Source organism: Palaemon carinicauda, chromosome 36 (assembly GCF_036898095.1).
Source record: "Palaemon carinicauda isolate YSFRI2023 chromosome 36, ASM3689809v2, whole genome shotgun sequence".
Lineage (NCBI taxonomy): Eukaryota > Metazoa > Arthropoda > Malacostraca > Decapoda > Palaemonidae > Palaemon > Palaemon carinicauda.
In genome coordinates, this window is record NC_090760.1 from 70,987,590 (window position 1) to 71,011,042 (window position 23,453).

A 23,453-nucleotide genomic window follows, 5' to 3' on the forward strand; every position below is an offset into this window, starting at 1 on the left:
TCAGGCGGAGGGCAAACAGTAGGTTCGGGGGTAGCCACTACAGGGGTAGGAAAAGGTAGGGGATCATGAGGTGAGGAAAAAAGTGAAGAGTGAGAAGAACTCCTCCTAACTCTACCTCTCTCTAACTTAGTTGAATATTTCAAAAGACGGACAAATTCCAGTTCCGAAAGTCCGGCGCATTCCTCACATCGATTTTCTAACTGACAGGGCCTGTCCCTACAGTCAGAACAAGCGGTGTGAGGATCTACCGAAGCCTTCGGAATACGCCTATTGCAAGACCTACATCGTCTATGGGAGGGGGCTTGCGAAATGTCAGACATCTTGAATCCAAAGAGTTAGCCAAAGGGGGTTCCAAAATCAAGCAAAAGATCGTTAACCGTTAATCAGGACTATATAAAAGCTATCTAGCTAATATAAGAAGGTTTCCAGTAAAGCGACAGCCAAAATCTGAGAGAATACTTCACCAATTAGCCGTGAAAATACTCGAAGATCATAAGCGTATCCCAGAACGTCTTGCCGGAAGCACGACAGAGGAATAATTGAGGAGGTGTCAACAAGAAGTACTTGAGTACCTGGCCACAGGTGGCGCTGGTAAGTACACCCCCTTCTAGTATTGTGATAGCTGGCGTATCCCTCCATAGAATTCTGTCGGGCAACGGAGTTGACAGCTACATGATTATCGGGTAAGTTTAATATTGAAAAATATGTTTTAATGTTGTTACTGTTTTTAAAATATTTTATTCTAATTGTTCTTTACTTTTCCTATCGTTTATTTATTTCCTTATTTCCTTTACTCACAGGGATAATTTTTCCTGATGGAGCCCTTGGGCTTATAGCATCCTGCTTTTTTAACTAGGGTTGTAGCTTAGCTAGTAGTAGTAATAATAATAATAATAATAATAATAATAATAATAATGAGGACCTGCATCTACACCTAGCCTGGCTATCAGGGTAGCTATGATGGCCACCTGGGCCTCAGACTACTCATGGCCCAGGACCCATCAGGGATAGGAGCATGCCTGCCCACATGGGGTCATGGTCAGGAAAAGGGCACTGCCCTGCATTGGGCCATACATCCCTGGCCAGCCTGATTACCAGGGTAGTAAGTCAGTGAACAAGAACCCGTCCGAACAGACAAACGGAAATATAGCTAGACTTTAATCAACCGAGAATGCAGGAAGGCTTTAGAAACGAGTATTCAACAACTGACTGCATTATTATAACTATTACTAGCCAAGCTATAACCCTAGTAAGAAAAGCAAGATGCTATAAGCCCAAGGGCTCCAACAGGGAAAAATGGCCCAGTGAGGAAAGGAAATAAGTTAATAAATAAACTATATATTTAAGCAGCTAATGGAAAAAACAGCAGTTTGACAAACCACTATGTATGGCCTGAAAATTTGCTGAAAAGTGCCAATTATTGGAGAACCTGAGTCAGCTGACATTCACCATTCAATGGGGTTATGGTCAATAGAAGTTTTATTATAGATCACATACTTTATTATCACCTCCCCCAAAGAGGTGATGTTGTCAAGAGCCTTATTCCTGCGACCACAACTAGCTTTACTGGACTTCGTTTTGGAAGAAGAGTCAGAATCAGAAGGGGAGAAGTGATCTCGTGAACTCACTTCTACCTCTTACCAACTTTCTCCTCAGGTTCTACAAGAAGAGAAGCCATCTGAGCGACCATTGATGACAAAGTTCTCCAAAGGGGAGAATCACAGGGATTGCTCCAACAGGAACTACATTATTATTATCATTATTACTAGCCAAGCTACAACCCCAGTTAGAAAAGCAAGATGCTATAAGCCCAAGGGCTCCAATAGAGAAAAATAGCCCAGTGAGGAATGGAAATACGGAAAAAGATAAATGATGAGAGTAAATTAACAATAAATCATTCTAAAATCAGTAACAACGTCAAAACAGATATGTCCTATATAAACTATTAACGACGTTAAAAACATATATGTCATAAATAAACTATAAAAAGACTCATGTCAGCCTGGTCAGTACAACAGTACAAATCACTGCCACAGGGAAAGCGCTAGGTTCTCTCACTGGCACCAGTAACACGGACACGGGGGTTAGGATTACTGGTACAAGGAACGCAGGAGACCATGGCCCTGATGTCAGAGACATATGGGCGACTGGAACTGGGGAATGGCACCAAAGCTAATCACAGAGGATGAGCAAAGGTATGTCACAGATGTTTACTGGTCTCGGAGCCTTTTTATGCCCTTGCAGCTACGTCACAACCCCTTAGCTATGAGAGCCTAACTGCGAAACCTTCCTTATGTCTGTCTTCATTGAACCTTTTACCCCCAAGCTATTTGGAACTTTGCGACCCTTAACCCCTAGGCGTTTTCTTTTTCAAGCACATTTTGTAATATATTTTTATCAAATTGCGCTAAAAGCCTTAATTTTCGTCATAGAGAGGTCAGGTTGGTCTCATTATTTTGGAAAATGCCTGAAGTTTCTCATAAAGATACAAAAAATATGCTAAAAAATGTAAATAGCAATTATTTGCAATGACGTACCGGTACGTCCATGGGAGTAAAGGGATGAGTTTTGTGAAACGTACCAGTACGTCCATTTGGGGTAAAAGGGTTAACGGTCTGCATGGAAGAGCGTCTTGCACATTTTAGAGTACAGTATGGCGATCACCTTATACTCCACCAAACTTGAAAAAACTCGCCTAAGTAGATCAAAGTTTTCCAAGTTCCTAAAACATACTAACCGGCTCCAAGCCGAGAACACATACCCACAAGCTTCAGCAAACAGTCATGCTGATGAGGAGCCCTAAGTGCTAAATGCTTTCAGGCATTCTCTCAGCATTGACAAGACTTAGCTTTCCTGCTCTCAGCTCCTCAAAAAATACCCCTGCCTTTAACCCGACGCCATACTCTGCATTCAGTAAAATGGGATAATTTCTCACAATCACGTCTGTAATCGGAAAGTGATTAGATTTGTAAAGGTTTAGCCATAAGCCGATGCAAAGTAAAACCTACATTTCCCTTCCGGCTTCGTCTAATTAGTCGAGTAAAGCTAATATCATCCATTCAAATTAAAAGTATCAGAAAAGACTAAAGCGCCCTGGATGGGATGCACCAGTACGACAGTACTTGTTGCAGCCAAAGACAAGAGTGAAGAGTCTGACAGGAGAGTGGGTGGGGCAACTTAGTCACGCCCACCACTTTTGCTAACTACTGTATCTCGTTACCATTTTCAACTTCTGTTCCAGCTCTGCTGAAGACTCCTGCTATAACAATATATCAAAGGAAAATATGTTTGCATATACATACGAACAAAGAGTTTATACTGACCTTCAAACATTGCAACCGGAATTTTGATCTTCCCAGGAACAATGCAGCTATTCCGCAACTATTCCTCAGCATGCTGGGAGCCTTGGGTTACCTAAGTCTACATACAATGATGCTTACTTCATTTCTGAAAAATAAAAGATAACAGTTTAGGATTTTTCTTTCAGTGATTGGATGAGCAGTACAGTACAGTACAGTACAAAAAAAAAAAAAAAAAAAAAAAAAACATCAAATACTGTATACTGTAAGAATGAAAGAATATACAGGCACAGTATATTGTATTCAGCCTTATTTTTATCATTTGCTGTATACAATGTGAAAAACCCAAGACCACCCTTTCATATATTACATGAAGTATACATATTACATTTAAAAATAAACAAAAAAGATATGAAAAACAAAGTTAAATTTTCACACTTTAAAACTATACTGACAGAATATATGAGACACATAAAACACTCACAATCATCAACCACAAAAAATTAGAACTTTAATACAAAGATTTCTTATTTCTACACTCACCTGATGTTCATATACATAACTGTTACAATATGAACATCAGGGAAGATTCATTTCTCTGTTTATGTCTAAAATGAAATTTGGAAATAATTTGTATTTTTCCTAATACTGTACAAACCTGTAGTTATTTAAAGGGATATCTTTCGGCAAAGCTGGATGCCCCTGACATCATGAGCTCTAGGTCTTGAGCTTGAAGAGGGCTAGGATTAAGAGCAAAGACTACGACTTTGCAAATCCAAGAAGAGATGCTATTCTTGGTGACCCTCCATTTAATCCTATATGAGCTAACAAAAAGGGATGAGAGATAGTATCTCAAACTCCTTACTGGGGCAAAGTAAAAGTTTATCTGGGTCACTGGTTACAGAACGTAGACTCTTAATCTAAAAGGGCCCAAATCTATGTTCCAGTACCTCCGGATTTGGAGTCTTTGCGATGAACTCACAGACGAAGCTGAGCGTTACTTCCCCCCAATACCTTGAATGAGTGAATGGGACCCTGAAGTTCACTAACTTTCTTTGCCGAGGCTAAAGCGAGTAGGAACGCCGTCTTCAAAGTGAGATTACGATCTGTTGCATGGCGTAGTGGTCGCGTAAAAATGATATTTTGATTATAAAATAAATTTTTGAATATACTTACCCGGTGAATATATAATAGCTGACGTCTCCGACGGCTCGACAGATTCCAAAAACTCGCGAGCGATCGCCATGAAGGTTGCGGGTGTGCCCACCAGCGCCGACTATCGGCCAGATACCGCATATACTTGTAAACAGCTCCAGTTCTTCTCAGTCCCCTAGGTCTCTATCGGGGAGGAAGGGAGGGCCTTTAATTTATATATTCACCGGGTAAGTATATTCAAAAATTTATTTTATAATCAAAATATCATTTTTAAATATTAAACTTAGCCGGTGAATATATAATAGCTGATTCACACCCATGGTGGTGGGTAGAGACCAGTATTAATACAATAAAGGCGTATATGCCTAGAGTTTTTGACAATTATATCATAACAAAACCCAATTAAATATAGGTACCTGGTAAGGTAGCTGACTCTGACGATTACTCTGCCTTATTAGTCCGCTTTCCTCACGAAGCCCAGCCATCCTCTCAGGATGCTGAAAGACTCCCAGGAGCTGTTATATCCAGGGCGACCACCCATACAACAGGACCTCATCAAAACCCTTAATCTGGGCGCTCTCAAGAAACGACATTTGACCACCCGCCAAATCAAAAAGGATGCGAAAGACTTCTCAGCCTTCCGTACAACCCAAGACAAGATTAAAAACATTTCAAGAGAAGATTAAAAGGGTATTGGGATTAAGGGAATGTAGTGGTAGAACCCTCACCCACTACTGCACTCGCTGCAACGAATGGACCCAGTGTGTAGCAGTCCTCATAAAGAGTCTGGACGTCTTTTAAGTAAAATGAAGCGAACATCGACTTGCTCCTCCAAAAGGTCGCGTCCATAATACTTCGCAGAGATCTGTTTTGCTTAAAAGCCACGGAAGTTGCTATCGCTCTTACTTCGTGCGTCTTGACCTTAAGTAAACAACGATCTTTTTCACTTAAGTGAGAATGAGCCTCTCGGATTAAAAATCTAATAAAATACGATAAAGCATTTTCAGACATAGGCAATGAGGGCTTCTTAACGGAGCACCATAAGGCCTCAGATCCACCTCGTAAGGATCTGGTACGAGCTAAATAGAACTTAAGAGCTCTACCTGGACACCGTACTTTTTCAACCTCGTTGCCTACGATCTCTGATAGGCAAGGTTTATCAAAAGATTTAGGCCAAGGACGAGAAGGCAGTTCATTTTTGGCCAAGAAACCAAGCTGAAGCGAACATGTGGCTTTATCTGTAGAGAAGCCGATGTTTTTACTAAAGGCATGGATCTCACTGACCCTTTTAGCCGAAGCCAAGCACACCAAAAAAAGGGTCTTGAGGGTGAGATCCTTCAGGGAGGCTGAATGTAATGGCTCAAACCTGTCGGACATTAGGAACCTTAGGACCACGTCTAAGTTCCATCCAGGAGTTGCCATACGACGCTCCTTAGAGGTCTCGAAGGACTTAAGGAGATCTTGGAGATCTTTATTATTGGACAGATCTAAGCCTCTATGTCTGAACACAGAAGCCAACATGCTCCTGTAGCCCTTAATAGTGGGAGCAGAGAGGGAGCGAACATTTCTCAGATGCAGGAGAAAGTCTGCAATTTGGGCTACAGAGGTACTGGAAGAAGAAATGGATGATGACTTGCACCAGTCTCTAAAGACCTCCCACTTCGACTGGTAGACCTTGATGGTAGATGCTCTCCTAGCCCTCGCAATCGCTCTGGCTGCCTCCTTCAAAAATTCTCGAGCTCTTGCGAGTCTTTCGATAGTCTGAAGGCAGTCAAACGAAGCGCGGGGAGGCTTTGATGAAGACTCCTTACGAGGGGCTGCCGTAAGAGATCCATCCTTAAAGGCAGACTCCTTGGAACGTCTACCAGCCATTGAAGTACCTCTGTGAACCACTCTCTCGCGGGCCAGAGTGGAGCAACCAATGTCAACCTGGTCCCTTCGTGAGAGGTGAACTTCTGCAGCACCTTGTTTAGGATCTTGAAAGGTGGAAAGGCATAAACGTCCAGGTGAGATCAGTCCAGCAGGAAAGCGTCTACAGTATGTGGGCTGCCTCTGGATCTGGAACTGGAAAGCAGTAAGTCGAGAGCCTCTTTGTCAGAGAAGTCGCAAAAAGATCTATGGTGGGTTGACCCCATGTCATCCATAGCTTCTCGCACACAGTCTTATGCAACGTCCACTCCATGGAGATGACTTGTCCTCTTCTGCTGAGGCCGTCCGTCAAGACATTCATTTTTCCTTGCACAAATCTCGCCAAAGGAGAGATGTTACTTGCCTTAAATGGAGTTCCTTCTGATCCGTGGATCAAAGACCCGAGCATTCCAGACTGTCCAGTGGAGCTCCCTAACCCAAATCCGATGCATTTGAATACAACACATGGTTTGGGTTCTTGATCGCAAGAGAAAGACCTTCTCGAAGTCTGATGTTGCTGTCCCACCAAGTCAGACATGTCTAGACTGAGTTGGAGATTGGGAAAGAGATACTCTCTAAGCCCTTCTCCTTGTTCCAATGGTTTAGGTGAAATTGGAGAGGGCATAGGTTGTCTCCCCAGAGAGATAAACTACTCCAGCGATGAAAGAGTTCCCACGAGGCTAGTTCAAACTCTTACAGAGCAACTGTTTTTCTCTTGCAAGTGAAGGACTTTTAACAGAGCTTGTTCCATTCTTGTGGGAGACGAAAAGGCCCGAAAAATCAGACACTGTATCTCTATTCCCAAATAAAGAATAGTCTGGGATGGGGTACTGTAAGTTACGACTTCTCTACGTTCACTATGAGACCTAGCTCCTTGGTTAGGTCTAATGTCCATTAGAGGCTCTCCAGACAGCGATATAATGACGACGCCCTGATTAGCTAGTCGTCAAAATAAAGGGAGGCTCTGAATCCTCAAAAAATGTAGAAAGCTTGCTACATTTTGCAAGGGCCTTGTAAAAACAAGAGGAGCAGGAATGAGGCCGAAGTACAGTGCTCGACATTGGTACATTACTTTCCCGTCCACAAACCTCAGATGTTGTTGAAAGTTTGGATGAATCGGGATGTGGAAGTATGCATCCTGAAGGTCGAGAGAGACCATCCAGTCGCCTTCCCTTACTGCTGCCAAGACAGATTTGGTAGTCTTCATCGTGAAGTTTGTCTTGACAATGAACACATTGAGCGCACTTACATCTTAAGTACTCCTGCAGTGAACGTGGCTGCCAGATCATTGGAGCCATCCCTGATAGCCTTGTTCCTGCAGAGAACGTGGCTGTCAGATCATTGGAGCCATCCCTGATAGCCTTGTTCATGCATGACATAATTGTACAGCAATACATTGACAGCTGGAGAGACCTTCTTACTTAAGGCTCCCAGGGACCAATCCAACAAATAAAAACTTCAAACGCTCGAAAAACTCCTAACAGGAGATGGTCTAGCTCTGAAGCCGACCATAAAATCTTGGAGCGTCTCATGGCCAGGCGACGGGGAGAGTCTATGAGGCTTGAGAAGTCTCCCTGGGCAGAGGCAGGAACTCCCAAGCCGAGAACTTCTCCCGTATCATACCAGACGCTCGCTCTATAAGCCAGTTTAAAAGGAGGGAAAGCAAAGGCTGTCTCCCCCAAACTCCTCCTGGTGATCAACCAGTTGCCTAGCAAACGTAAAGCTCTCTTAGAAGAGCGAGAGAGCACTAGCTTAGAAAACAACGGCTTCGAAGTAGCTAGGCCTAGCGTAAACTCTGACGAAGGCGAACGAGGAGCAGCAGTTACAAAATGGTCCGGACAAAGATCCTTAAAAATCAGCATGATTTTTTTAAAGTCCATAGAGGGCTGAGCAGCTTTTGGCTCCTCTCCGTCTGACAAAGTCCCCAAAGGAATATCAGTAGGAGGAGGATCAGCAACTTCCTCATCTGAAGGAACCTCGTCCGACAATTGCCGAGTCTCATGAAAAGGAGAGACCTGCCGCGGCGGCAACGCTTGACAGGCAATGTCAACAAGCAAAGGAGCAGCAGTAGCAGTAGAGGAAGCGACGTCACGCCGCTGCTGAAAGGACTGAAATCCTTGTGACTGACCAACAACAACAACTGAAGTTGATTGACGCTCGACGTCACGTCGGAACTGCCTTGACTGCATAGACTGAGCAGGCAAAACAACCTTCGACTGCGGTGATTGACGCTCAACGTCAAGTCGAGGCAACTGAGCCGGTCGGCGAACGTCCAGTCGGGGCTGCGGCGGCAGCGGCTGAACGTCAACACGAGACTGCGGCAGCGGCTGAACGTCAACACGAGACTGCGGCAGCAGCTGAAAGTCAACACGAGACTGCAGCGAGGGAGGATCCATGTCACGTGACCGACGTGAAAAACTACTGACATTACGTTTCAAAGTACAAGAAACGTCAGCACTAACGTCAAACGGACGAGTAAATGCTCGTTTGGGCGGCTGACGGCCAGAGTCTCGTTAAGCGTAACGGCGACTCGAAATCCAAGGTTCATCGTGAACCTGCTCAACGTCATACTTCTCCATAAGGGAGGCAAGCTTAGTCTGCATGTCTTGCAGGACAACCCATTTAGGATCAACGGGAGTCGGAACGGGCCGAGACGACGGTAACGTCTGTGTTGGCAAAACATTGCCTTTACCGCTACCTTCGGACCCCGTGTTACGCTTGCGTTTAATAGGCGAAACAGTCTTCCGACGACTGCAAAGGGTCAGAGCTGTCCCAATGGCCACAGCCAGGACGCTGGACCTGTCCTGAAGGGACTGACTTTCGCTTCAAGGGTCTAGAAACCTTGTCGCCAAGGTTTCTTTTGCGAAAAGTCTTCGGATGACGAGGAGAACACAGTCTCACCCGTCTTATGGTAAGGGCGATCTTGACGAGAAACGTCCGATACCAAAGAGGGAACGTCTGTACGTTGGTTAAAGCCTCTCGTCCCCTTAAGTCCTACGACATTACTTCTCCCTGGTGCAGGGGAGCCTGAAAGAGGTCTCGGACTAGGGGAGCGACAAGCACGAACAAACGAACCCTCCGCAACACAGAACATGTTTTTTGCACTTACTTCACTGATATCGTATTTTTCAATAATTTCACATTAGGCATGAATAAAACTGATTTCTACCTGAAGCACGCAATTCTCCCTTACATCAAAAGGTTATAATTGCGAAATGAGTCGTATAATGTAAGCACATTAGTACAAAATGAAACACACATGCAAAAATCAGTAAACATATATATCGAATAAAACGGAAATATATAAAGTTAAAAAGGATCAGTGACTGGGGAGGAGACTAAACACTAGTTCACTAAAGACTACGTTTTCAATCTCTCACCGTACAGTGTCTTGGGACGAGAATAAAAACTAAAAACGTTTTATCCTCTCTCCCCGTACAGAGACTTGGGACGAGAGTAAAAAACTGAATCGAGAACGTTACTCGCTCCCAAACTCCTTGTACAGAGACTTGGGACGAGAATAAAGATCGGATCGTTCTCTCTTTCTCTCTCTCTCTCTCTCTCTTGTCACACACAAGAGAATTGCCCAGTCACCCTTCGTCAATAAACAGGTTATTTGACCAAAGGAAAAAACTGAAAGGACTAAGAAATTGAAAATTAACAAGTTCCTTTAAATTAGTATCTAAAACACTTCAGTTTGAAGAAGAATGAACAAAACGTCAAAATCGATTTACTCTTTCTGCAAAGTGAAACCGTGATTCTCTCTTTCTCTATCGTAACGATAGAGCGCAAACTGCGTAGCATAAAAAAACCAAACGTTAGTTCATCTTTGAAAAAAAACAGCACGAAGACTATTCAAAGAATATATTTCTTAAAATATTTTCTAAAAAATATTCATTTCATAACTCTTACAGAGCAATTGATTTAAACTTAACAAAAATAAAAGTTGAATGGGACCGCCTACAAGGAATAGGTAACGGCCGCATATAAACAAAACATAAAATTTATCTTGATGTTTAGTATAAATGGAAAGCTAATCGAAGAGGCCTAATAAAGGCGGGTGAGATATAAAATATATAGAGGAAAATCTATAAATATCAACAATAATTTATAACGTGATAAAATAATTACTAAAAGCCTTAAACACACTTCCGTACACTGAGGGAAGGGTCGGCCATCTTTACTCAATGGAAAAACCAGAGATAAAAAAAAAAAAAGAGCAAGGGCAAAACACTTTTCCTCTCCTTTCAAAAGCATTTCTTTTGAAGATAGTATTGAATAATCCAACACGGCGAAAGCAATAAAACCAAAACCAAGTACTTCACCAATTCGGTAGAAAACTCGAGGTCATAAAGCGAGTGGAACCAACTTGTCGACAAGACCGACAGAGAAGAACTGGAGCTGTTTACAAGTATATGCGGTATCTGGCCGATAGTCGGCGCTGGTGGGCACACCCGCAACCTTCATGGCGATCGCTCGCGAGTTTTTGGAATCTGTCGAGCCGTCGGAGACGTCAGCTATTATATATTCACCGGCTAAGTTTAATATTTAAAAAGGACCCTTTAAGGATCTAAAAACGCGAACCACATTCCAAGGAGGAGGTCTAATCTCCGACTGGGGGCAAGTGATCTCATAACTCTGTATGAGTAAGGAAAACTCCAACGAAGAGGAAAGGTCTACTCTATTCAATTTAAAGGCTAGGTTTATGGCTGAGCGATGGCTTTTCACCGCTGAGACTAAAAGGGATTTTTCCTCCCGAAGGTATACAAGGAACTCTGCCATTACTGGAATAATGGCATCAAGGCAAGAGATACTCCTTCCACAACACTAATCACAGAAGACTGTCCATTTTGTCTGATACAGTGCTACCGACGATTTTTGCAAGTATCTACACATTCTCTTCGCAAACTGTTGCAAAAAAGCTCTCTGTCGCAGGAGACACTGGATAGTCTCCAGGCGTGAAGCCGAAGAGACTGGACGGTTTTTTGAAAGATGTTGACGTGTGGTTGTTTGAGTAGATCTGGTCATGGGGGGAGTTCTCTCGGGAGATCTACTACAAGTTGCAGAAGGTCTGGGAACCCCTCTGCGTGATGTCACAGTGGAGCTATGAGGGTCATCATTAGATTTTTGGATGCTCCAGTTTTTTTTAGTCGTCGTCTCATCAGACAAAACGGGGGAAAGGCATACACGTCAATGTTGTCCCACCGTTATTGAAATGCATCATGCCATAGTGTCTGTGTGTCCAGGACTGGGGAGCAGTACAACGAGAGCCTAAGGTTCAGGGATGTTGCAAATATGTCCACATTCGTGGAACCCCACAAAGTCAGGACTTTGTTGGCTATCAGAGGACTCAAAGACCATTCGGAGCCCACTATCTGAGTCGCTCTGGTCATGTTGTCTACGAGCACATTCCTCTTGCCCAGAATAAAGTGAGCTGAAAGGGTCACCTAATGTTCTTCTGCCCATCTTAGTATCTCTACTGCAAGATAGCATAGGGGCTGCAATGAGATACTGCCTTATTTGTTTATGTAAGCCACTACTGTGGTGTTGTCGCTCATCAACACTACAGAGTAACCCACCAGCAACTGGTGGAACTGTAGGAGAGCTAGGAATTCTGCTCTCATCTCTAAGAGATATACTGTATATGCAGGTACCTTTCGGATTCGGACCAAAAGCCTGAGACCATGTGATCCAGTACGTGGGCCCTCAAATCCTTCTTTTGATGCATCTGTGAAGAGCATCAAATCCGGAGGACGGGCAAAAAGATCTAGTCCTCTGCGGAGGTTCTCCTCTGCCACCCACCATTGTAGATCTGCTACTTGATCCTGACCTATCGGTACTAGGTCATTCGGGGAGCCAGTGTCTTTGTTCCACAAGGACTTTAGCTGCCATTGCAGGGATCTTATCCTAAGGCAACCATTGGGGACACGACAAATCAGGGATGTTAGATACCCTAGGAGGCACAACCAATGACAAGCTGGTAGATTTTTTCATCTGAGGTAGGGACGAGCCACTTCTCTCAGCCTGTGTACTCTGTTGTCTGATGGAAAGACTTTCAGAGGGCTGGTGTGTATGATCATAACGAGATAAACTAGTCTCTGAGATGGAAGCAGTGATAACTTCTTGAGATTTATCATGATCCCCAGATCCTGACAAAACTCAAGAAGCATATCTCGATGATGAAGAAGGATCATCTTTGAGTCTTCCAGAATCAGCCAATTGTCTACGTATCTTAAGAGACAAATGCCGTTCTTGTGCGCCCATGATCACACTAAGGCGAACACCCTGGTGAAGACCTGGCGTGCCGTCGCGAGACCAAAGCATAGAACCTTGAACTGGTAACATTTGTTGTCATGTATGAATCGGATACTTCATAGAAGACAGATGAATTGGGATCTGGAAGTATGCGTCTTGGAGATCCGATGTGCACATGAAGTCCTTTGGTCTTACTGCCTGGATGACTGTGTCTGCCGTCTCCATCCTGAGCGGAGAGATCTATGACTGGTCTCCAGCCTCCAGACACCTTTTTCACAAGAAAGTGTCGATTGTAGAAGCCTGGGGACCCCCTGAGGACCTCTTGGAGAGAGCCGTTCTGTAGTATGGTCTGGACTTAGGCCAGGAGAGCAAGCCCCTTAATGGACCCTTCGTATAGGAGTTCAATGGAATTGGATCCCAAGTCAGTGGAGGAAGAGATTGTGTGAACGGGACCCGATACCCTACAGGTCCCGTTCACAGCAATCGTCCAGGAATCTTCCCTGTGGAGCTGCCACCTCTGCCAGAAGCGTCACAGGCATACCCCAACTGGTGAACTTGTGAGAGGATTTCCCTTCCTAGTGGGAGCAACAACCTCGGCCGCCCCCTCTACCACCTCTCTTTCCTCTGAAAGTTTTGGGACCCTTCTGGTCTTTAGCCAGAAAGGGTCGCTTAGGCACACTATTGGTAGGTCCAGAAGACGTAGATGTCGAGGGATTTGATGAATGAGGCTGATCTCTGGGAGGTTGAGAAGCCCTCCCATATGGCCGAGACATCATGGCCCTGTGGCGGAGAGAATGCTTGGAGGATTTTCTCCACCTACCAGCTGCCCTCTCTACTTCTTCTGGGTCGAAGAGAATAGATTCCTCGAGGGCCGAGTTCCTCAGGCGCGTCACTTCCACTTTCAGCACCTGCCTGTGGAATCTCCCAATCACAGTATCCCTTCTCTTCAGAATATCATTTGCCCACAGATTGACCACCTGGTGGGAAAGGAATTCCAGGGTCTGGGTACCAGACAAGAGGAAAGACTTCAGAGACTGCCTTGTAGACTCCTTGGATAAATCCTCAGATCTTACAATGTGGCCTAATGACTCCAGCCATAGGTTAAGCCATGAAGCAGCCTGCATGGCATACTTTGCATCTTTCACTATGTTGAGGAGCTCAGTTGCTGCAAGGGAAGCTCTCAGAGTCGAAAGTCTCTGCACGGAGACACCCCTAGTAAGGGATTCTACTGAGTGGTATAGGGTCAGGACTGGGAGGAGCTCATTCTCTATCTCGTAATACTTCCTCTGCAAGATGAAAGGAAGTGGGAACGCCCTGGATGAGGAGCCTACCCTCAGTGAACTGGATGCACCTGCTACCTGAGAGAAGTAGTACCAGGATCTGACAGCTTGTTAATGGATCTCATACAAGCAAGGACTTGCCAGAAAGGGTGTTCCGACTCCTTACGCTCGGCTTCAAAGTGGAACTTTGGACTCGCTGCTCTGGGGAGGTAGTCATCTTCAAAGTCCAGAAACTCATCTACCTCCAAGTTCTCACCAATAGGAGACTGGGGTAGGTTAAAGTCATCAACATGAGTAGGTTCTTGGGAAGGTCCCCCCTCGGGAATCTTCGATCTGTCTCAGGCCTGCGAGTCTCTCTTCATTTCCTGTTCTTAAGAACTGTCTTTGAGTCTTTAGACTCTCTACGAGGAGGGAAATGCTCTTCCAGAATGGATGGTCTGGGAGGAGCTTGTGGTTCCACTGGAGCATGAGACTCTGAATTAGGAGAGTCCTCGTCTCTGGGTGAATTAGAGACGGGGCAAAATTACAAAGGAACGATTTCCAGAGGTTGAGGCCTGAAGGGACGAAGGGAAATCTTTCGGGGCAAGTCTATATCTCTACTCCCACGAGGTTGGAGTCTGTCCACGTGAGATGGAGTACCACGCGGCATCCTCCTCTTCTGTCTTGTTGTCATCCTATCTCCCGAGCGTATCGGGGTAAAAGGAGGTTAACCAACGTTTGATGCTAACTTGTGATCAACCCTGTCCTCACCTCTAAGTCTAGGTGGGGTAGACACATGAACCGGAGGGTTTTCAGGCTGACCAGCCAAGGCAGGTTTCCTCCTGGGGTAAGAAGAGCCTGCAGAAGAGGACGTAAAAGATAGCGACCTCTCTAGCGGGACCATAGGAGTGGTCCGGATCTGTGGCTGTTTGGGAGAAGCTGAAAAGTCCAACCCAATAAGAGACTTCTGCAAGAGATTGCCGTTTGTTTCGAGCATGGCTCATCTGAAAGAAGCAGCAGCAGGAGATCGCCGCGCTAGAGGGCATCGTGTCGACCATGCGCGAACGCCTACATCGTCCTCGTGAAGAAGATCGTTTCAACCGTGATCGTGAACGTCTAGTTCGCAATCGCACGCGTCCTGCTTGTGATCATGAGCATCTCACTCGTGATCGGGAGCGTCGTACTCGTGAGCGCTTAGCTCATGATCGTAAGCTACCGTGAACGTTCAAATTGTGATCTTGAGCATCAATCTCGTGATTGTGAGCTTCTAGCTTGTGAATGAGAATGCCTTCTCGAGGGAGAGCGTCAAAATTGTGATGACCTGTGACCTCTTGACTTTGAGAGTTTATCTCGCGAGTGTGAGCGTCTAGCTCGTGAGGAAGAAAGCCTTCTCGAGGAAGAGCGTCGAGATTGTGATAACCTGCGATCTCTTGATCTATGGCAATCATGGGAGCGTCATAACGACGTCCTACAGGGGATCGTCTGGAAGGATAAGAAGATGACTAGCGAGCGTATGGAGAGCTTGGATTGACAATCAGTACCCGCAGCAGAAGAGCGTTGTACATGCAGGCTGGAACAGTGTCTGTGGGGAGAGATAAAAAACTGCGGGATGTTAGGTGACAACGTAGCCTGAGGATGGTGGGGAGACTCGTCGTCAGCAGAAGGCCGTCTGATAGGCGAACGGGAGAGCTGACCTCTGAAATGCATGGAGGGGCCAGGAGAAGGCAAGAGATAGACCTCGCAGACATCTAGGGTGTCAACTATTGAAACAACTGGCGAAGGGTCTCTCCACACTGAAGGAGCTGAATGAGAGCTTCCTTAGAAGGGGGTGCAAACACTCCCAGGGATGGTCACACCTGCAGCACATCTTTAAGTGAAAATGGCTCCCCCACAGCTGGACTTGAAGGTGCTCCTCTAGGGGAAGCAACAATAACCCCAGTACCCCAAGGTTGCCATGGAGTTAACTGGCCTGCGCTCCTACTCCGTTGTCACCGGAGGAAGGCAAGCGAGGAGGATATTCGGAAAGAGATCTAGATGTGTGGAAGGAAGCCCGAGGTATTTTTGCCCTTGAGGAAAACCCTGGGGGCAAGAAATCTCTCTTGGACTTCTTCTTCCTACGACGCCCAAATTTTTCCCACTGGGAGGCAGACCTCTCCCTAAACTCATCATAGGGCAAACTCTGCTCACAGTGATGCCCTCTGCAGTTCGCGCACAGCGAATGAAGTTTCGTCTCAGCCGCCGATATGAAGGTGCCGCAGGAGCGCCCTTTTTGACCAGAACAGGTACACATGGGAGAGTCAAAGAGAGAAACAGTCACACCTTGAAAAGAAAGTTTTGTGTGTAAAGTGGTAGTCTATACTGCATATGGCCAAGCCTTGAGGAGGAGAGAGCGGAGACGTCTATTCTCTACGAGCCAAAAGAAAAATGTGACGTAGTTAACTGATGAGTGAATAGATACAGGTGGCTGGGTAACCCCCACCCAGCCCCTACCCTCCCTGCTATAGCGGTCGGGTTAGGTTGCCACCTCGCATTAAGTCTAATGGTTAATCTTCCACCTTCACCGAAAGATATCCCAATAAATAGCGTACAGTTTGTTAGTGAAGGAACAAACAACGTTCTAATGACAATCAAGGAGATTTTCATACCAAACTCATCACTTACATTAGCAGGTGATGCTTTTGAAAGTAACATCCTAAAAATTACCTAGATGAGTAAGATGAGACCACATCATTTTTTACTGAGATGATCAGTAAACTCAGAGGGAAAATAATAGCCCTAATGTTTGGGGAAAGAAAACAGCTGCAGGTTAACAGTTCTTGTGTTCGACAACAACCACTTGTTGCATGCAGATATGACAATAATAGTGATTAAGGCTAATCCAAAATAGGCTTACAATTTTTTAAAGAAATTGGCGTCGTCATTGCCTTGGTTCGGCTAACCTAGATCCTAAACTAATTTTCTTCTTGGGAATTAATACCAACTAATCTGTCACTAATTACTTGAACCCTATACTGTACTGTATGTCTTGAACTTATTTATATTGTGCTTCAAAATTTCAAACTGGTGCAACTCACTGAATTTTGTTTCCCTTACACTTGACTGTTGGCTAGCTGCTGTGGTAAAACAGGGGTTTCGAACGATTCTTGGACAATGGGTTATAACATGACCAATATTGTTGATGTCTGCTGCCAAAACAACCTAAATTCAAAATCAAGCGTTTGGCTAAGTTAACGTAATTAAGCAAACAATACATTTAGGAAACTTTACCTATATACAGTTTAGCCTAACCAGGCTAGCTAATACCATTACATAAAACAGAATAGTAGGTTTGTCATTTAGCCTATACAAGGAAGTGATTTGCAATTGGAATGTACTGTTTACATCAGAATTCATCGTGGCTTGACATATAAGTTCAACAAATTAATATTCAACACTGGAATTAATGATAGTAATGATCAGATTGATAACTAGAGGAGTTTCTACCTCTGCTTTCCACAGGGGGCTCTCTTTATTTGTGAAATAGGAACTACTTTACTCTATCAATAGTTGCTGGAAGGGAATAATAGGTGTGAAGTTTGCTGGGGGATGGGAGTGCATGGGGTAAGATTTACCAAAATTCAAACTGATTGATTGATTTAAAGTTTTCAGGCATCCAAATTCAAACTGACAACGTAGGCACGTACAAATACAATAACTGCAGTACCAAAATGCTTCTCAAACTGCTAGAGCCTTTGTAGTTGCTTGAGACAGAGTTGGTAACTAAAATTTGGGTAAATATTTACTATAGCACAAAATACCTAATGAAGAAAATAAGAAGAGTTACTGGTGTATTTATTGGTATTTTGAATGGTTCTGATGTAAATAATGGAGGAAAACACACATTTTTTAAAATTTTCGATGTTTTAAAATTCAAAAAGTTATGACTGAAAAAACAAATTCTATAAGCAAAACAAACAAGAACACTACTTAACCTAACTTAGGAGCCATATTCTTACCTACCAGGGGGTACTGTGACCCCACCCTTAGACTTCCACATCCTTAGCTTACCCTAAGACTAAGTCTCAACCCTGTGTTTGCTTCCAAACAGCCTTTACTCCTGGCAAGGTAACACTAAATCATAATTTTTTATTGATCATAAAACTAGCTTCACAATACCGATTTCAGATAGTGATTGATTGATTGACTGAGTTTTCTGGCATCCTGACATCTATTAAGATAATGATAAACAACATTTGGTTAATATACGATACTTTAATTTCTAGTGAAACTCTTATTCACAATAAGAAAAGAAAGGGTATTAGCTAGTTGGGCATTTTTTTTCTGTATGATTAATGAGGACTGGGGCAAAATAACTTAAGCATCGCTTGATTAAAATGTGCAGACTATTTCAAAGTCTAATTTCATTGTTTATTCTTGGGACACTGATTATGAGTTACTGTGCACTCATTGTTTGCATTCGCTTTTGCCAGCCGTTCTATTTTTTCATGACGTAATCATTACCTGGCTTTTTTAACCCAATTATGAGCTTCCAAATAATTATGCACAAGTTCCCGGATATTGTTCTACTACAGCCCTTTTTTCCCTTCCCCGCAAGCGCAGACCAGCGCGCTCGCCGGAGGAGGGGCGCTTCCCGGACAGGTCTAAGGCTGGGAGGAACGTAGAGAGTAGAGGTCCCCTTTTTGTTTTTGTTTCTTTGTTGATGTCGGCTACCCCCCAAAATTGGGGGAAGTGCCTTGGTATATGTATGTATGTATGTAACATCCCGTGAGTGTAATCTACTTTGATAGTAGTGTAATTTCATCCATTTCAGGAATTGATCAGGCTGAAAATTTTCTCCATTCAGTAAATAGCTATTGTTGCACATGTGAAGGTATAAAGTATCCTCGAAATAATGACCCACATCAATGGCGCATGCAGTACAATCTTATTTCACTCGCCAGAACAGAGGAGCAGTGAAATTATGATTCTTTTTACGTGTAGCGAAAAACAGCCGGGCAAAAAAACATTAGAGAGAGGTGATGTGAAGCTTAGATAATTAATATACTTTAATTCACAGCCACTTACATGGAGCATATATTTCTCCTAATGGTTATTGTGTGTTACTATGCACTTATGACCATTATTATTGCTGCAAACCACTCATTTTCAAGTTGTGACCTGAAGAGGGGGCCCAGGGGGGGCTTGCCTCCTGGCTAGGGGTTGTGACCTGGGGAGGGGGCCTCCCCGACTAGTGGTTGTGGCCTGGGAACTACTAGGTTAGGTTAGGTGGGTTTGTTAGGTTCTGTATCCTTTTACAACTCTCAAAAGTGTTAAATAATCATATTTAGCCAGTTTTCAGCCATTTACATGAAGCATATATTTTTTCAACTAGTTATCTTGGGCTTATTTTGCCTTTCTGACCATTATTATAGCAGTAAATCACACGTTCGTAACATTTCCCCACCCAAAAAAAACCCATTTCCCACTGGGGTCCCCCATAATTGTCTTTATATAAGGAGGTCCACAAACTCATGACCGGTGTGACGGTCTGAACGATCCCCCGGTCTCAGAATTCTCCTTGACATAGTATAATGGTTCTTTTCCGCTATTACCTCGCTTCGCTCGCACGAAAATAAAACCTCAAGCTCGTATGTACTGGCAAGCGGTAATGTTGAGCTGCGCACGCTAACATTACAGGAAAATAAAACATCAACCTCGTATGCACTGGCAAACGGGAATGTTCACGCATGCGCAGATTATCAAGGAGAATTCTGAGACCGGGGGATCGTTCGGTAATTTAGTATATTATTCCATGGTAATGTAACCTAGGAAAAAAACTACTGTTTCTTACAGAAAAAATTACGATCTCTTCAAAAATGACACTCGTTGCCGTCGCAAATGAATAGTTTCAGAAATATATATACTGTACATCTATATCCTACGATAATGGGGGACCCCCAGTGGGAACTCGGGGTTTTGTGTGGGGAAAACATACTGGGGAAACGGTATATAATTGTTTTCCTATAGTAAATAACGTGAATTAAGGGAATTTGATGTTCATTTCAATCGGAAACAAACAGATCAACCAATTCGGATAACTTTAAGATGCACGGTGTCACTTCTCTTACGAACAAACGATAACATTAGCAACGTTACCAATAATACACAGTGTTACCAACGTTGACGTATGGTACACAGAGTTACCAACGGCACGTTGACATTACTAAAGATAGTAATGATAGATATTTCCATATATTAAATAATTTCTCCATATAAGTTTTACTCAATATATAAAATGTACAAAAAGGGCACAGAACCTAACAAACCCACCTAACCTAGCCTAGTAGTATGACAGGTCACAAAATAACATTTGATCTACATCGGACGTTGGCAGCACTGGTTACTATATTTTTTCATGACACAATCTTTGCAATGGCGCCTCCAAAGTTTATTCATATATACTGTTTTGTATTTTCCTCCAGTTATTATAATTTCAAGAAGGCAATGTATAGAGAAGAAAAGGCTTGTTTTACGTTTATATATCGATTCCCCAGTATGTTTTCCCCACCCAAAACCCCGAGTTCCCACTGGGGGTCCCCCATTATTGGAGGATATAGATGTATATTTATTTCTGAAACTATTAATTTGCGACGGGAACGAGTGTCCTTTTCGAAGAGAGCGTAATTTTTTCTATAAGAAACAGTAGTTTTTTTCCTAGGTTACATTACCATGGAATAATATACAATGAAACCGATCGTTCAGACCGTCACACCGAATGGTTTGCCCCAATAATCATGGTCAGAAATTCACAAAACACTAGATAGCAAATAGGAAAAATATATGGTTCATGTATTTGGCTAGAAATTAAAGTATCATATATTTACCAATTCCACTAGACTCTAGCCTAACCTTAGCCCCTGACGTCTGGGGCAGGGCCAGCCTTAGACAGATTAACCAGTTTATTACAACAGTAGGCCTAAACCAGGGCAAAAAATTAGTAACCAAAACACAGAATATAAACCATACCTAAATAAAGGCTGGAAGGCGTCCAGGGAAATCCACAAAAATGTCTAAAACAGCAAAATATATTAACGAAGACGAGCTGAACACCTAGCGCCGGTTTCCCAACTGACTAAAGTACCTATAGGTCAATTAGTTGGTTTTCTGGCGTTTAATCCTATTTCAGATACTTAAAATGGACATAAATAACAACCAAGTGTATTTTTTACCTTCTACAGGCTGTTAAATAAGAGCTTTCCTTATATAAATATCATGTTATGCAAGTGTTATTGAACGGCAACCATCGTGACGTCGGTTACCCAATTTTACCTTCCGAAAGAAGAAGAGATATCTTGTTTACATCGTGACGTCATCGAGAAACATTATCTCTAAATTGAATATCTCTATGCATCGTTTGGGCGATTTTGTGAATTTCTACATCATTTTTTTTTCTACAGAGAAAGATAACTTTTTCTAAAGCATTTTATATGATAAACTTTAATTTAGTTTCATTTATAGTTTATATTTATCATCATTATCAACAGTTGCTGGTCCACCACAGGACAAAGGCCTCGGACATGTCATTTCACTCGCGTCTTCTAAGGTCTTTTTGTGACAGTCCATACCAGCAAATTTTCCTAGTTCGTCAATCCATCAACTTCTCTGCCTTTCCTGCTTCGTTTGCAATCTCTATGGGCCATTTTGTCATTCTTATTATTCAGTCATTACCTGTCATTCTCATTATATGTCCTGCCCATGTCCATATATTTTCTAATATATGTATATATATATATATATATATATATATATATATATATATATATATATATAAAACAGGTTTTCCTGTGATTACCCTTTTAATCGGTACCTCCTTAGTTTTATTTTCTATTGTATTCTATTCCAATCCTGTCTGATCTTTCTTCTCCCTCTGTCTCATAGCACCTTTGAATTATACACAAGTCCCTGTGGTTAAACCATCTCAAAACATTATGAAGCATTGTTTTTTACTTAATATAAACTTTTCTCTGTTTTTTATTGTTGTTGCACCTTTATCTCTACCTGTAAAGCTCTCACAGAACAGCTTAATGACAGACTATTGACTCACACAGGATCCTCTTCAGCTAGACATATCCTGCTCCTCCCACACCAGTCCGTCCGTCACCCGTCTTTTCCTCTCAATCACTATTCTACAATATGCTTTTCTTATTAAGTTATATTTTGTCCCTGCAATTCATAAATACAGATAAATTATTATTTCCATCAGATAAGTGCCATGATTTTAATTCAAGAGTAATCTGGACCACTTTAAGTGCGTTTAATTTGTGCTAAGAAGTTAATTTCATACCTGGTAGTTAGTTGACTGCTTTGGGAAATCAATAGGAATTTAAAGAGATCAAGTCAGCAACATAATCTCAATAGAATAGTTTAAAACTTAAGCGATTACACCCTTTGGAGTCAACTTCACAGCTGATGTGGAAAGTCAAGGCGAATTTACACAGCCATACGGTTCGACGGACAAGTGTTTGAAGTGATGTTCAAACATGTGAACGAGGTATTTGGTGGTCGAACACGTTTGTCAAACGGTTTGAAAAAAGTCTGTTATCGCCTAACTTTTTTGGTTGGGGCTCCATTGTCCACAAACCTTATGCATTTGTGGCTGACTCCACCTCTTCGAACCGTTTGACAAGCAGGTTCGACAAACCGTTCAACCATATAAACCCAGCTTTCTGTGAAGAAGATATGATATGAAGGACAGTAGTTACTTGATTCGAACTGGGCCTAGTTGAGTTAAGGAACCATTCGGCACCGAAATTATAGGTAGTAGGTTGTCCAGGGCACCAGCCGCCCTTTGGGATACTACAGCTAGAGAGTTATGGGATCCTTTGACTTGTTAGACAGTACTACAGTGGATCCTTCTCTCTGGTTACGGTTCTTTCCCTTTGCCTACACATACACCGAGCTTACCAAACAATTTTTCTTCACCAACGGGGTTAACCACTGCACTGTAATTGTTCAGTGGCTACTTTCCTCTTGGTAAGGGTAGAAGAGACTCTTTAGCTGTGGTAAGCAGCTCTTCTAGGAGAAGGACACTCCAAAATCATACCATTGTTCTCTAGTCTTGGATAGCACCATAGCCTCTGTACCATGGTTTTCCACTGTCTTGGGTTAGAGTTCTCTTGCTTGAGGGTACACTCGGGCACACTATTCTATCTAATTTCTCTTCCTCTTGTTTTGTTAAAGTATAAATAGTTTATTTAGGAAATATTTTAATGTTACTCTCCTTAAAATACTTTATTTTTCCTTGTTTCCTTTCCTCACTGAGCTATTTTCCCCGTTAGGACCCCTGGGCTTATGGCATTCTGCTTTTCCAATTGGGTTGTAGCTTAATAATAATAATAATACAGTAAAACACAATGTAATAATTCTAACAAGCAACTTAATCTATTTGAGGAAAATATGATGACCCTTAAATTAGCCTGTGACCTAAGAGAATGTGATTTAGATAAAGATTGCTTTTTGTGAGAAATAATAATTCTCAATCAAATTATCTTAATTAACAAGTTTCATTAAGATAAGAAAAAACATTTAAATCATAAAA

At 42.9% G+C, this 23,453-nt stretch overlaps 1 protein-coding gene across 3 annotated transcripts in view; it reads right to left on the reverse strand.

Moving 5' to 3' along the window:
* The window catches only part of LOC137628892 (FAST kinase domain-containing protein 4), a 98,947-nt gene extending 77,726 nt beyond the window's left edge, over positions 1–21,221 (reverse strand). For 2 of the 3 annotated variants that reach the window (XM_068360153.1, XM_068360151.1), the window contains exons 1-2: positions 21,085–21,221; positions 3,324–3,447 (exon numbers count right to left, since the gene is read on the reverse strand). In XM_068360153.1, coding sequence (XP_068216254.1) covers positions 3,324–3,395 — 72 coding nt within the window. In that variant the 5' untranslated portion in view covers positions 3,396–3,447; positions 21,085–21,221. Of the gene's footprint in view, positions 1–3,323; positions 3,448–20,881; positions 21,023–21,084 lie in introns of those variants that run through there. The other variant, XM_068360152.1, reaches the window with a different exon arrangement.
* Positions 21,222–23,453: the final 2,232 nt, after the last annotated feature.